Source organism: Kwoniella bestiolae, chromosome 7, assembly GCF_000512585.2.
Source record: "Kwoniella bestiolae CBS 10118 chromosome 7, complete sequence".
In the NCBI taxonomy this organism is placed as follows: Eukaryota; Fungi; Basidiomycota; class Tremellomycetes; order Tremellales; family Cryptococcaceae; genus Kwoniella; species Kwoniella bestiolae.
The window spans coordinates 1,710,738-1,726,298 of NC_089247.1; the positions used below are offsets into that span (position 1 = coordinate 1,710,738).

Here is a 15,561-nt window from a genome sequence, read left to right on the forward strand (position 1 = left end):
TGGCGGGTTCTCGGAGTTATCATTCACCCCTATCAGGTTCTCGTATCTACTTACTCTTACTAGTACTTACTGATATATATATATAAAGTCTCCTCCTTCCTTCCTTCTTCTTCTTCTTCTTCCTCTATATACCATCATATCGTCATCCGACATCTCATTCCAAAATAATATTGACGTCTGCTATTCTCTACACTCCATACACAGTAAGCTTTTTCAATCTTCTCCTACTGCCATATTTATGTTCCTATCGGCAGGTTCCCCTCAATCTTCCTGAGCTGACGGCATTCCTTTCAGCTTCGGCAACAGTCTTTCAAAATATACACCCATCCGTCATACAGACTGAATATCACGCCTTAACCATAACCTTCCCAAAATGCCCCACTCCTTCTATCCGGAAGGATACAGACCTCCTGGCTTTAAGCCAATCGTAATCGACCGTAAACCCGTACTCAACAAGGAAGGGAAGAAACTTTTCCAAGGAGAGACATTCCACGTAATTCCTAATGAGGGGGAAACCGAAAGGATGGGGAAAGGTCATGGGTTCGATGTATTTGAGAAGGTCAGAGAATATGTCACGGTGAGAAGTATTCTCTACATTCTAAACTTAGGACCCATATCATATTGTTCCGTCATCATCGATCACCTCTTCGCATACATGAACCATCTAGAAGTGGTATGAAATACTGAACTTCCGTGATATGTATAACATAGGATCAAGCCGGTGGTACCCTTACCTCCATCGATAAAGCCTCCTACATCGTAATTCGACATGCCAACATCGAAGAATTTGCCAAAACATTCGATCCAGACTTAGCAAAGAAAGTAATTCATTTCGATTGGATCATGGACAGCCTAATCACCAAAAAACGACTCAGTCGACACCACTATTGGGGCATCCCTCGAGAGAAAGTCGTAGAGAAGAAAGCCCATCCTCATAAATTAGACCAACGATCAGACGATACACCTTCTCTGGAATCACCTAAAGATCCTCAAAAACGTAACCAACTTTCAACACATGGCACATTGTCCCACGATCTGTCTAACAACCATAATCAAAACGAAGCAAACGGTTCAAACTCTCCATCTCACTTCTCTGGTAGTACTTATCACAACGTAACAAGCTCTTCCTCACGAAGACAGTCTGATTACTATCGTAATGCTCCGACCTACAACGTAAGTGGAAAGACTTTCCCATCATCATTTGTCTTCTTCCTTGGATAAGATTCTGTTTGCTTGGGTGCTAATGCTCTTTATACCTAGAGCTCCAATTTTGAAACAAGACGTAGAGTGTCATTCCACTTTGACGAAAGAGAACGACAAGCGCATTCATTCAGACAGGTCAGTAGCTGCCTCAAAGGTATCAATATCTTCGTCAGTGGACCTGCTGTGGCCAAAAGCAATCTGGAGAGAAAGATTCATGTGAGTTAGCATTCTTTCTACTCCCTGCACCAATGATGGGCCTTGCACCAATTCTAAGCTGACTTAGTCTCGTCCTCACATTCAGGAATGTCAAGGTAAGATGGTCGACAGTATCGCCACAGCCTCCCTGGTGATCTTCGTCGACCCGAGATACCTGTTCGGTCTCATGAAAGGCTCTCCAGGACACGTCATCTACCATAGATCAAGCTTCCTGACGGATTTCCATCAATCGGTTCACCTCCACAAGCCGACTCTTGTAGAAGGGTATACCCATGATTGTCATCATACCAGGAGGTTGTTGGATGAAAAGGCTTACTCAATCGACAAAGCCGATCTAGAAGATTTCCAATGTTGGGTTAGAACCAAGAATATGAATCTACTTAGACGTAATCCGAAAGTCTTCTTCCCTCATAGAAGAAACCAGGGGGACGGTGGTGTAGATGACAGAGGGAGCAAGGGCCATGGGAAGGTGAGTCTAGCACCTCTTTCGATGCACGTGAGGGAATATGTCGGGATGGTATTGGCTAACATGGAACCGTACCAAAAAAGCGAGATACTATAAACGATTATCCGACTCCCGAATCACCTAAAAGCCTACATGTCAGAGAACAAACTATGTACAGACCCATAGGCAATAACCACCAATCTCCGAGCTCTATCGCAGCCCGACATGCAGTCATGCAGCCAGCAGAGTCCGCACCCCAAGATGAAAAGGTGGCTTCAATAGAAGTAAGTGTTGTTCTCGCTCGTCGAAAAGTTCAGGTTGATCAATGATGTCCGGGCTGGTAGTCTTTCCTTCATAACATACCTGAACGATTCCAAGAATACGATGATGACGAGTTTGATGTCTGTTGCTCCGATGCAGAAGAGGAGATGACCGTAGGACAATGCCCCTCGGATGCTTCGGGCAAGGCCACTGAAATTCGGTCTGAGCACGAGGTGATCAGAACGGTAAGGTGGATTTTCAAGATTGAGTCTGGGCAATTCTGATAGGTTGATCATTTTCTAGAAGACCCAGGACATTTCTATGTGGGATGATGACTCGGAGCCGTCACTCACCGATGAAGAAGCTGATCCGACGTACATCGATCGCAAGACCCTTCCAAAGAAAAGAAAGTCAAATGTTAGTACATACCACCTTCAACCTTCAATCCTTCCAGACACATCGAGACTATGTACTACTGTATATTGACTTTGAGTTGTCAACCAGGAGCAAGGCAGCGGGACGATCAAACCGGACAGGAAGTGGTACAAAACGCAGCATGATACCGTCCACCCTGCTGATCAAGCAAGTTTCGACAAATTGATCAAAATCCTTCAAGCCCGGATGAAATCTGGAGAAGGCATACCAAAGGGTGGATTACGAGCGTTTGCTGCTAGGTTCCAACTCGTGAGTTTCGTTTATAAATGTGAAGAGATGGGGTACAAGCGTTGATGCGCCTTGTTAATTGACCTTTTAGGAAGCGGTCTATAGGAGGTACTCAGGTATTATCCGAAAAGAAGTACCTGGTCTTCCCACCCCTGGCTCTTTATCCAAGGCTCGTTCAGTCCAACGAGCAAAGGGAAGAGAGGCAAAGATGACATTGTTCGAGAATAACATGATTGAGAACTCTAAGTGATAATTTCTTGAGTACAGCCAGATCATCATCTTCCTGTTGTATATATTATTGATTACCTGTAAAGAGGTGTAGTTGTATATAGTTGGTGTATACTCGATAAGACAGAGGACCATTTTATGCGTTCGTTCGCAAGTTATGTATAATACGAGTACTGCCGTAAAAGCAGATAAGTTAAGCATGTCGTAGAGAGTAAGCTGGAATATACAGTTATCAGGCACCTCAGCATCATCATCGTCATTCCCATCCATCATTTACTTTACTTCTCACTCTCTCGACCTTCTATCATCTGATTATCATGTAGTGTCAATAAGGCCATGCAGGAGACCGCTCTATACATGGCCAACGGCTCATCTCAGTCTCAAGACCAAGATGGAAACGACGATGAACAATGAGATGAGTTAGGTGCACGGTTTACCAATAGGGACAACAGGGAGATGAAGTTTTTTCAAGTTGATTGATGATGTATATAACATATACACACACATACATACATATACACGACCATTCGTTTCTTCTTTTTCTTCTTCTTCTTCTTCCTTTCGTTGTTATCAACACCCTCACGCCAACTGACACCATCCGCTTGAGACAATACGATTCAGCAATGCTGATACTCATCCCCCACTAAACTCATTACGCACCTCTATAGCCCCTATCCCACAATGGTCATCGCATATCAACCTCGAGATCCGCCATCCTCTCTTTCCTCCGGTACTCGTCAAGATGATCAGAAGTTGTTATTTGCGAGGGAACGGTTTTACGTGCATGGTGAAGGGGAGGAGAAGAGGTGTATGGAAAGGTATATCGTCGTGAGTGAATGGATTGTCCATCGGTAACACCAGCATCGCCTTTCTCCTTATACAGTGTACCTCTCTCCCTGGGATTCTCATATGCTCTAACATTAGAACCTTTCACTCATCCCTCCAATGAAGAGACATCGCAGCTGACCGCGTGTTATATTTCTCTTAGGACCAAGCAGGCGGCATTCTGACATCACAATCAGCATCCACCTTCATCGTAGTGCCCTTCGGTCCCACATACGCCAGATCTTTCGCAGAGACACTGCCCAGAGGAGAAGGAGGGAAGGTAATCAGGTTTGAGTGGATCAAGGAGAGTGTGCGGAAGGGTGTGATACCGAGTAGGAAGTTTTTCTGGGCTATACCGAGGTAGGGGATAGATACAGGATATCAGATTACGGAAGGTGATGATCGACTAGGAGGTGGACCCGTGGTGAAGACTGAGCAAGGTAGAGCTCAGCTATACAATTCCGACCAAGTATCAGAGGGACACGCTGGACCACTCCATCGAAACAATCCTCCCATCCCTCAATATGAGAGGTACAATAAGGACGATACGCAAGAGCCTGAGGACTGGTATGAGAACGGTCGCCGAGCAACTCAGAGAATCACCTCCGATGCTATTCCGCTGGGAAATAGGGATCATCCCACACAGGTGATTTTTCGGGGGTTACTACATCCCTTCTGCTGCTCGAGATCATCCTTGTAGCTGTGCTGATCCCTTCGCTCTTTATCCTCCAGCCGGTCTCACAACCTCTCTCCGGACTCACAAACCACAGAAGCAACCACCGCGGTATCTTCAAAGGTCATGTAGTATGGGTGGTAGGAGCCCCAGGTCAGCGTAGATATCTCGAGGGACTGTTCATAGTGAGTGAATCGATTTTCCATCAGTCGTGATTGTCACCGCTTCCAAAGAGTCATCTTCCTTCTGTCCTCTGTCTACAGTTGGTATCGTACTGTACATATGTATGATCATTGTACGCAATTCTCTTGAATGGGAAGGCTTCGTAGACAGACCAGGTGTACTGATCCCGTTGTATTCTTCGTTAGTCCGAAGGGGGAACCACATCCTTCAACCTCCCTTCCGCGACCCGAGTGGTATTCTACCCTCCCAATCGAGGGTTTGAGGAAATTACCAAGAAGGATCATATCAGAGGGGAAGCCTTGTATGATCGAGGAGTGAGATGCCTTACTTATAAGTGGGTGGAGGACTGTGTCAAAGCTGGGAGATTGTTAGATGAGAGAGGTTATACGGTGGGGAAAAGGGATTTGTTCGATAATGACTTCTGGAGGAGGGTAGAGCGTCAAGAGGTGGAAGACATTCGAGAGCAAAAATTGACACAGGGAACAGAAGAAACTTCGCTGACGAGAGAAGGAGCCATTTCACCTCTTGTGGAACGGGATTATGGGGTCGACGATGAAGTGGGAGAATCAGGTGGACGGGTCGGAACGGATGGTCACCAAGGCTTTATCGATCCACAAGGGGTTGCGTTCCTCCTCAAAAAGCTATCTGCCAGAGTCGACACGGTCTTGGAAGCTGCGAGGGGCTTGCATAACACCACTACTGCAGGTCCCGCACCTTCCCAGCCTGGAACATCGACCCAGCAAGTGCTGACTCAAGTAAGTACAGCCCCTTACGCCCAGAAGGACGCCCAGAAGGGACCGATTTCCTCAGTGCTATCTGATGTACTGTTCACTGATCATTGCATGTACGACTGTAGCAGCCCGAAGGGAACGAGCAGGCTCGCTATCCTACACCCATCTCCCCTGTGCGCATTTCACACCATCAAACTCGAGCAACTGAACAGGATTCCAATGTCGCAGTCTCACACCTTGGTCTTGAGAACATACGAGTTAGGTCTCCCTTTCGCGATCTCGAGGAATCCCCGTCTGCCTCGTCAAGTGCAAATAGCACGAGCAAGAGTATCGATACATCTCAGGTGAGCTTGGGCTTGTGCACTTTATTTGAATCAACACTGATGATCGATTGATTGCGTTAGATCTTGGCCGGAGAATGGATCTGGGTTGTCGGTGCCTTTACCGCTCGAAAATCAATCAACGGGAAGATCAAGGTACATACATCTTTTGGCTTCATCATCTCTTTTCCGTTTCATACACTCGATACTCGAAGGCGAGTCTGACAAGTCTATGATCTTACAGCGACTCGGAGGATCACTCTCATCTCGTCTACCCGAGTCTACCATCGTAGTCTTCTGTCGAAGTCACATCGAAGAGTACATCATGTCCCGAGTAAGAGACTATGAGCGATGTTTGGCGAATAACTGCTTGATGGTGGCTGAGAGCTGGATACACGATATGGTCTTTTCGGAACGAGCGATCGATCCACATGACTACCTGATCGAAAATCGAGATGTACTATTGAATGTGAGAGTGTGGGATGTGGTGTTGCTTTGGAGTATGGCCAAACGGGATGGTGAACGCTTTGTGGGAGAGTGGGACAAAAGACTTGTCGGCGGAAGTAGTGGACAGGAAAGGGTCATCAAAGGTCAGGAAGAAGAAGCAGACCGAAGGGATTTGGTGTCGACAGTGCATGGAGAGTTGAAGGAGGAGCGAGCTCGAACCAGGTCATTCTCGCTGGACGACCGAGGAACCAAGTTCCGTCATGTAGCCCCTCCGCAAGAAGCTAGACGCTCCGACAGGGAAGGGACATTATACTCTCTACCGCTTCCAAACAAAGGACAGACCAATTATGCTGTGAGTCCAATCTGAACATTCATCGCCCAAAGATAGATCGCCCATTTCCCAGAAGTTTGCTGATTATGACCAATTTTTGACAGATCGACCCACGAATTGCTCTCAAGGCATCTTCACCAGTCGGTATCCACAGGAAGATAGAGCAACCGATACCCACCAGCCGTGACATCAATATCGATAAGGCTTCTACCGAACCGATGGAAGATGCGATCCAAGAGGTTGAGGTGCAAGACGGGATCAAGCTGAACGACGAAGAGTACGATGACTTTGCGGATCTAGCGGGTATATCTACCGACGAGGAAGGGCAAGATGACACGGATGATGACTCGATACTCACACCTCCGCCAGAAGTTCCTGTGAGTACATTAGCCCAGCAAATGGTGATATCGGTCATGTGGCTGACCGTTGAGACTGGGTGGAAATGCAGGAGCCAGTGACGCTTACTAGTCCAGCTAAGAGCTCTCGAGGTCGATCGAAAGGATCGTTCGGAAAGAAGAGAAGACGATCGATTGATTATAGCTCACAATCAGCGTCAACATCAAGATCAAGAGCTTTGAACAGTGAGAAGATTGAATCTATCACGGAGGTAGTGGGGCAGGGTGATGCGAATAGCGATGATAGTGATTATGCACCGGTGAAGAGAGTAAGTTGTAATTCGGTAACCCTAGTCATTACGGTCTTTGTATTCCTAAGCTCATGATACTGTGGCATGAATTTACATAGAGAAAGAGCGACATCAATAGACCCGCTGCAACACCTTCATCCAGCCTTGCAACTACCACTTTGGGTCCGCAGAATCAAAGGAGCCAGTCGAAGATATACAAGCACAATGAGGTCCTGCCAAAGGACAGGGAGAGGTATAATGAGCTCAGGGCGGATCTGGAATTGAAGATAAAGAATGATGATTTTCCGCATGGCCTGCAAAGTTATATCCGATCTCAACCTGGACGCGTAAGTGAAGTGTATCTACCTTGAACCACCCGTTTACCCTTTGAACGTTCCCTCATGCCCCATATCACAGGATGGTAGCACACGAGCATCTCATTGAGGATACATTCGCTGATGAATCTTGCCTTTAATCTGCTAGATACACATATACAGGAAGTACCGGAACCTGTTTAGAAGGGAGTTACCGAATCTACCTTCAGGCGGGAGACGTAAAAGGTATCGGTATGATACTGGTTCCGAATACTAGTATGTAGTTACTGTAAAGAGACTCGTACAGCCTGCGAGATTTTTAGAAGAGTGAACGAACAGGAGGGATAGATTGGAAAGATTGGTGCTGTAGACAATATATTTCGCTTTGAATAACGTGGATCGATCGGTATGGTTGTATATATATAAAGTACCCTCCAGTAATTAACCAGATAGTGCCGTTTTCTCTGCGTAGCCCATGGTTCTGGCAAGGTGTTTGAGCAGAATCGAATGATGAAAGTATGTCACATTATCTATTTGATGGGGTTTTCAGACCTACTCGTACCTCCGTTCTGGCTTATGAGCCTATTGGCGGTTGTTCCAGTGTGATATTGCAGTCGCAAGGCGGACTTCAGCAAAATTTCAGGCACTTCCCACTGTAGCGGCTCTGAACCCTATTTTCTATATAGGGATCATCACTTGTGTGCTGCAGATGAAGATCAAACGGCACCACGGCAGGCGAGAATATCCTTGCGCTCCAAGGTGTAGGGACCTTGGGGGTCTTCGCTTGTCAGCCATGATTGCAGAGGCGGTAATTGCTCTAAAGAATGAATAGCAAAATACACCTCAAAATGACAATCTACGGTGGAAAAACGCAACTATCTGGTTAATTACTGGAGGGGACTTTGATGATTGTATATACCTATCAACTCAGTACATGCATTTTGTTAGATAATAAACTCCCACTTCGACATCATGAAGCACAATGACCAGAATTTGACACAAACCGACAGTGAGTAGAAGGAATCCGAAGAAGCTACCAATCCAGATTTTGTAGTAAATAGACGATCTATGTGAATCTGTTCTCAAGCTGACCACACGCTGGTGAACCGCTCAAGCCCAAGAAAAGAGGGTTAACCCAATAAAGAAACGTCAAGGAGGACGAATCTTTCCTGGAGTGTCCCCCTCCAAGGGAAATTGCCTCGCGCCAGTGCTTGTGCTGGTTCATCATATACATTCATCGGTTCATAACATCGTCAAGGTCGTTATATACATTATGGGACCTTCATTGTCGTTGAGATACTCCACATGCTTGCTCTAAACTTTTTCGCCTCCAGTACTTTAGTTTGATACTCTCGCCCCTTCCCCTAATGGTTGGTCAACGGAGTGATGGGGTCTTAGAACATGTCCATCAATCTTAATGTCGATTTATGGATGAAACCTGATAGGCCAGATTGGTTGGAGATCTCCAACAAGTGCAGAGACTCTTTGAGGTATATTTCCGATCGAGTGAGGGAGGCGTGGTATGTCTGTGGGAGGAGGGATGCGATGGGACCAGCTGCGAGAGGAGGGGAGATCGCGATTAGCATGGTTCCCTCGTGTACCTGATAGAAAAGAGATGGGCGAGCGAGAATGATTGACGCAGCCGAAAGGATGATAATAGTGGGAATGACAATGATCAAATTGGGAGATATAGGATGAGACAAACATGCATCTGGAGCCGATAGAGAAGTGAGAGGGAGTCTCTCAACGAGTGGAGGGAGATTAGAGGGCTCGTTGGATCTGACTAAACGATTGGGAACTACAGGTGAACTGCACTTTCACTCACCTCCCCCGGCCATTTCCGAGCAGCCCAAAAGCGTTTCCACCAATCCTTGAGCATCTTTCAGAGCCGCTGCTACCCCGTTCCCACTGTCCACCATAATCCATATGAGCTGACCTTCCTGAATAACCGCTAATCGCGCGTGCGTTTTGGAAGGATGGTGGGTGTCACTCACTTGGTAGGAGGTACAGCGTGCATCGCATCGCCCACCAGTACCACCTTCCCATTGCTGTATGGCACATGTTTACCAGGTCCATTACTTACTATACCCGTCGCAGTGATTGTACCAGGGATCAAATCGTTTTCTACCACTTCTACCAACCCTTTGTCCGTGCCATCGTTTCTAAGGATGTTAAGGATCTTATCAATCCACGCAGCTTCGGTAAGATCCTCCCACCCTGCACCTGCACCTGCACCCTCTCCACTGACGTTGAGGTACATCCTGACCAGCACATAGCCCGTATTGGGATCCCTGAGCGCTTGCTGTACAGCTAGTACCGTAGAGTCAGGTTCGGCAAATGGACCCTGGTCAGAGAGGGTGATAGCTGATCGAGGAGTCATGTGAGGCAACTCGTTGCCGTGTAGAGGGATGGTATGGAGGGAGTTGCATTGATTGCCGAGAATGATATTTTGGCTATCCTTGTTCAGCATCACAGGAAGCTGGGCGATGGGAGTGGCCAGTTTGAATTGGACGAGGACGTAGGGGAGAAGAGGGAAGTTAGGGAATGAGGGGTGGGTTTGGGATCGCACGAGGGAGCCGATGCCGTCTGCGCCTGGATTTGAGATGGACCAACGTCAATTGAGGCTACTCGATGGAAGTTAGAATGGGAGGAGATGATGTAACAGCTTCATAGAAGGCATGCGACGATATGGAGTGTTGAAGAAACGGTTGGAACTCACCCACAACGAGATCTGCCAGTTCATTCCCTCCATCCTCAAAGACAACTTCGAATTTCCCTTCCACCTCTCTTACTCTGATAACCCTTTTCCCTTTGACTATATTGACGCCTTCACTCAGTACATCCTTCAAGACCTTTCGATGTACCCATTGAGGCTGTTCGTTCTGATGCTTGACATTGGAGTATAGGTGTGACAAATCAGGATTGACAATGTTGACACCTCCATGAGTTATACCGTAGTTTGATTGAGAGACGAGGGAGCCGTTTGAATGAGGTGACAGGATGGTTTGGAGAGCTGATCTTGCGTCCTATATCATGTATATGAATCAGATTTCAATCTTTGATAGGTCCTTCACGGGTCAAGGTGATTGCTTTAAAACAGCGAGATGAGGAATCACACCCACATGAGACAATTGCAAAGGATATCTGACCGAGTTACTCTCCTCTTCGTTTCTCTCGTACACTGTGACTTGGAGATACGAGGGTGCCCATCCCTCTTTCTTTGCTCTTTCGAGGAAGTGAGCAGTGGCGAGACCGGCACTGTACGATGAATTAGCTTTTAGCACTGGTTCCTTGTACAGAGGATGTTATTTATTCCTCACGTTCCCCCTCCTACTAAGATCACCTTGAATTTCTCATCGGAAGGATGCGAGTCAGTAGTCATCGTTGGTAAGTGTATGTATAAGATATATAGTAGCTGTTCACTGAATAAGATGAATTCAAGGTCAGATGACGATCAGATAAAAGTGAGTTTATATACGGTACTTGTATGTATCTCAACCTGAAGGCAAGTGCGTAGATTAGTCTTAATTGATGGATCTGATGTCATTTGGGATCGGGTCAGTATAAGATTATAAGATTATGGGATCAATAGCTCAAATAGCTGTGCCCGTACACAAAGGAGAAAAGGGGGCATTAACATTGCGTCCTCGTGCTTATGAAGGGGTTGAGTGAAATGAACAAAAAGTGAACATAGCAACGAGAAGGAGCAGGACAAGGACCAGGATACCACGCTTCTATCACAACGCAACGGCTTGAATGCCAAGATCAGTTTAATAAACATATATACACAGCGAAGACGGGATCAAACGAAATAGGCACACGAGTGACCGCTCATTGGCACAGGAAGCAAGCGGGGATGTAGGCGCGTGACGAAGCAAGAGATTTTGGCACACCTAATTCGAGTCAGGGTCTGCACTTGAGTATCCCAGCGTGTCGTCACCATCTTGCATCTCATCCTCCTGCTGTTCATCCTCGTTGATATCATAGTATTCGTCTTACATTCCATATACATAGAAATCCGTTATACAAGGAAGCCCATCCTCACCCTCGTACCCGCCCACACGACTCTAATCCTCCGATTCTATCCACTCTACCCGAGAAAACCAGATCACGATGTCCAGGCAAGCTCCTTTGGTCATCGACAATGGTACCGGTTACACCAAGATGGGGTATGTTTATCACTTCAGTCCACTGTAACTGATCACAACCCATCTAATTTGCTCACCTTGCCCCACTATAGCTTCGCAGGTAACTCTGAACCATCATTCGTGTTCCCAACCGTCATCGCAACCCATCAATCAGCTTCGGCGGGATCATCAAACACTTCAGGTGGATCAGGTGCAAGGGCATCGCCTCCTATAGCTGGTAAACCGAGTCATCTCGCGAGTAAGAGGGGGATAGAGGATTTGGATTTCTTCATTGGTGATGAAGCTGTAGCGAACTCAAAGTGAGTGTGGTCCACTTGTCTCCGTCAAGGGGATTGATGAGAAAGGTGTCAACAATCGTCTGGGCTTCATGATGGAATTCATCTTCTCCACTCACCGGTACTACTCAATGACTACTCCGCGACTGTATCCTCGCATCCTCACGCCCTCCCTCTTCCTATACACATATATCTTGGTCATATTTTATCTACCTTTGAATCATATTCTGTCTCTGAATACGTATCGCTGACATCCACGACCATACAGAACCTATTCCCTTCACTATCCTATCCGACACGGTCAGATCGAGAATTGGGATCACATGGAGAGGTTCTGGGAACAATGTATCTTCAAGTACCTGAGAGCTGAGCCAGAGGATCACTACGTCTTGCTTGTAAGTGTAGAGCTCATATTACCCCCATGTTATATATATATATATATATTACTCGTCATGCGAATGCTGATCTATCTTATATCGTGATGTAGACGGAACCTCCTCTCAACCCTCCTGAGAACAGAGAAAACACTGCCGAAATTATGTTCGAGTCTTTCAACGTGCAAGGATTGTGAGTGTATTTTTCTTCTGCTCTCATAATCGACATGCTGATCATCCGATTCTACTCAGGTATATCGCCGTTCAAGCTGTACTTGCTCTCGCTGCTTCGTGGACATCCTCCAAAGTGAATGAGAGAACATTGACCGGTGTCGTCATTGATTCTGGAGACGGTGTGACCCGTAAGTCTGCTTGTTGGCTATCAACAATAGAGGAAGCTTACCTGTGTGTTTCTTGCAGATACAATCCCTGTCGTACGTTTCTTACACCCGGATCCCCAACTCACCCGTGCCATATAATGCTAACATCCCACACATAGGCCGAAGGTTATGTTATCGGCTCATCCATCAAGCACATCCCAATCGCCGGTCGAGATATCACTTACTTCGTTCAGCAATTGTTACGTGATAGAGGAGAAAGTGCTCAGATCCCACCAGAAGACCAATTGAGGGTGTACGTGGTTCAATCCGGATACGATTGTTGGAACGTAATCCCAAGCTGACCTTCGCCAACTCACAGCGCCGAGAAGATCAAGGAGGATTACACTTATGTCTGTCAAGATATCGTAAAGGAATTCAAGAAGTACGACGCAGACCCCTATAGATATTTTGCTAGATTTGCTGGAGAACACAGTGTAACCGGACGAGTGAGTGGAATGATCGACTCCATCACAGATAATTCACATCTCGTGTATCCCGTTGCACTGTCAGGCGTCGCTTACATGCCTGTCCCTCGTCTAGAAATACGACCTCGACGTAGGATACGAGCGATTCCTTGCCCCCGAAATCTTCTTCAACCCCGAAATCTACTCATCCGATTTCCTCACCCCCTTGCCCGAAGTCGTCGACACTGTCATCCAGACTTCCCCTATTGATGTTAGAAGAGGATTGTACAAGAACATAGTCTTGAGTGGAGGTTCAACCATGTTCAAAGATTTCGGCAAGAGGTTACAAAGGGATGTGAAAGCTATTGTGGATGGTAGAATTGCGGGAAGCGAGGAGAGATCGGGAAGTCATATGAAGGTGAGTGTTTGGGATATGACCTGATTCTCAGACGAGATATCACCTCGGTTCTCTCCTTTGTGACTATGAGGTTCTGATACTGATTCTGTCTCTTCCTCGGATTTTAGTCAAGCGGTGTTGAAGTCAATGTCATCTCGCACAAGCGACAAAGATACGCTGTATGGTACGGAGGTAGTTTGATGGCTTCTACTGTGAGTGGTAGAGATGCACTCCAAATCGCTGCCTTCATGGTCCCCATTATCCCAACACTCACTTTCGGCTCCTGACTCAACATCACTCGCTTATACATGTTCCTTCGCAGCCCGAATTTTACAACGTCTCTCACTCTCGAGTAGACTACGAAGAATACGGACCATCGCTCGTCCGTAGATTCTCAGTATTTGGCAGTGCGGTATAAAGTTAGAATCATAGGTAAAAGACGAGCTCGTTGTAATGAATATTGAATGAATACGGATCTTTCTTTGCAGATGGTGCCATTGAATCAAGACATCTACGTGCACGAGATTGCAATATTGAATTTAGGGCGTAATAATTTACATGCACGTTCATGTTCGTGTTTGAATTCATGCTCAACGCTGTGAAGTCTACTCTACCAATCTACACGGATAGATCGATCAAGCCGTCTTGAACCACTCCTTCAACGTTTCATCCTGATCAACCCAATCGTCGAAAGTCCAAGCGCCAGGTAAAGAAGTAATCTCTTCGGGAGAATGGTACATTTTACTGGGCACAGATGCGACGCATTAGTTTCCTTGGCATATCTGATAGACCAGACTCACCCTTTCAAAATAACTACATAAGCCAGCCACAATTCCTCTCCTATCTTGTTCTTGTGCTCTTCGGTATAGAACTCTTCGAGCTTGATACCTGCTGTGGAGACTTTGACATTGAATTTTCTTGAAAGTGACTGGGCCATTTCTGAAGGCGTGGGTGAACCGGTGGTAGCGTAGATGTTTTTACCTAAAGGAATGACTCCACATTGTCAGCATTCTCCAGATTACCGCGAATCTGATACTCTATATTTCGTAGTTGACGATAGCGACAGTAGATGATCGACAGAGGTGAGGATGATACGTACCAAGCCATTCATCTCTATCATCCAGTGCTTCCTTAACCCACAGACCAGTCTGTTCAGCTGGATAACTTGGAATCCCCACATCGTCGGGAACAGCAATATCCAATAACCATCCGTCGTCTTTATTCTGTGCTCGCTTGAGCTGACCGAACTTGACGATGTTGGAGAAATAGTTGAAAGTGAATAGGAGGGTGTGGGGGATACCCTTGTCTCTTAGATATCGAGATACTACAGTGCTCAAAGTGAAGACTCAGTACCCGCACTGGTAAATCGAACCACTCACCGTCATTCTTCGATTCGTAGTGTGGACATTCCCCTTCGTCGACCTCATCCAATGTGGAATAAACAATATGCTTGACTCCAGCTCTGACGCACGCGTCAATCGCACCGATTGACTCTTTCTTCTCTGCTTCTTTTGCTTTGATTGCGTCGAATCCATTTGAGGAGAAGTGTGTCCAGACTGTAGGGTCGTGTAAGCATACAACCTATCCAAAGGATCAGAGAGGGATATAAACGAAAGACGTACAGTCCGCATTGACGTACGCTGCATCTATACCCTCCAGCTGAGCAGCGTACGTCGAGGGATCGGAGAGATCACCTTGAATCAATTCGACTCCAATCTTGGCCAGAGCTAAACATACAGACCAACTTGATCAATTGGATACGTTAATCGGATGTAAATTATATAGATGAATATATACGTACATTTCGCTTTATCAGAATTGACATTCCTTGTGATACCCAACACTTGATACTTCTCATCTTCGAGCAAGTATCGAGCGACACTCGAACCTTGGTCTCCCGTCACGGTGAAAACGACAACTTTCATTGTTTCGTCGACTATGCTTGTATGGTCAACAAACGTAATATCGTACCAAGTCTAAGTGGGAGAGTGCTATTCCATGCATCCCGACTTGACTTGATATCAGCACGATCCTCACTATTCTATGTGTATAGATAGACTCCAAGCCGAAGGGCATAGATGAGACAGTTGCGATAATCGGACTGATTAGTAATCTGAG

General features: G+C 46.3%; 5 protein-coding genes across 5 annotated transcripts; 3 read left to right on the forward strand and 2 right to left on the reverse strand.

Annotated features, from left to right (window-relative positions):
* Positions 1–373: 373 nt before the first annotated feature.
* I302_108550 (uncharacterized protein) lies at positions 374–3,038 on the forward strand (the record flags this gene model as incomplete). Its single annotated transcript, XM_019193684.1, has 9 exons — positions 374–577; positions 712–1,173; positions 1,261–1,419; positions 1,505–1,888; positions 1,969–2,148; positions 2,209–2,370; positions 2,429–2,542; positions 2,630–2,809; positions 2,880–3,038. 9 exons carry the CDS (start codon positions 374–376, stop codon positions 3,036–3,038), a joined length of 2,004 nt encoding a protein of 667 aa, XP_019043807.1.
* Positions 3,039–3,697: 659 nt separating this feature from the next.
* Positions 3,698–7,742, forward strand: I302_108551 (uncharacterized protein; the record flags this gene model as incomplete). Its single annotated transcript, XM_065870695.1, has 12 exons — positions 3,698–3,844; positions 4,005–4,151; positions 4,206–4,487; positions 4,574–4,699; positions 4,883–5,452; positions 5,554–5,772; positions 5,833–5,904; positions 5,993–6,547; positions 6,631–6,903; positions 6,975–7,190; positions 7,271–7,498; positions 7,635–7,742. The coding sequence occupies 12 exons, from the start codon at positions 3,698–3,700 to the stop codon at positions 7,740–7,742; spliced, it is 2,943 nt and encodes a 980-aa protein (XP_065726767.1).
* Positions 7,743–8,859: 1,117 nt separating this feature from the next.
* On the reverse strand, positions 8,860–10,847 carry I302_108552 (uncharacterized protein; the record flags this gene model as incomplete). Its single annotated transcript, XM_019193682.1, has 6 exons — positions 8,860–9,020; positions 9,291–9,373; positions 9,460–10,057; positions 10,185–10,491; positions 10,588–10,723; positions 10,786–10,847. The coding sequence occupies 6 exons, from the start codon at positions 10,845–10,847 to the stop codon at positions 8,860–8,862; spliced, it is 1,347 nt and encodes a 448-aa protein (XP_019043805.1).
* A 731-nt stretch (positions 10,848–11,578) lies between these two features.
* I302_108553 (uncharacterized protein) lies at positions 11,579–13,861 on the forward strand (the record flags this gene model as incomplete). Its single annotated transcript, XM_019193681.1, has 11 exons — positions 11,579–11,634; positions 11,706–11,912; positions 12,157–12,283; positions 12,376–12,455; positions 12,515–12,624; positions 12,683–12,696; positions 12,762–12,895; positions 12,962–13,088; positions 13,183–13,464; positions 13,572–13,655; positions 13,766–13,861. 11 exons carry the CDS (start codon positions 11,579–11,581, stop codon positions 13,859–13,861), a joined length of 1,317 nt encoding a protein of 438 aa, XP_019043804.1.
* Positions 13,862–14,078: 217 nt separating this feature from the next.
* Positions 14,079–15,368, reverse strand: I302_108554 (uncharacterized protein; the record flags this gene model as incomplete). Its single annotated transcript, XM_019193680.1, has 6 exons — positions 14,079–14,187; positions 14,244–14,424; positions 14,543–14,767; positions 14,823–14,999; positions 15,066–15,170; positions 15,245–15,368. The coding sequence occupies 6 exons, from the start codon at positions 15,366–15,368 to the stop codon at positions 14,079–14,081; spliced, it is 921 nt and encodes a 306-aa protein (XP_019043803.1).
* Positions 15,369–15,561: the final 193 nt, after the last annotated feature.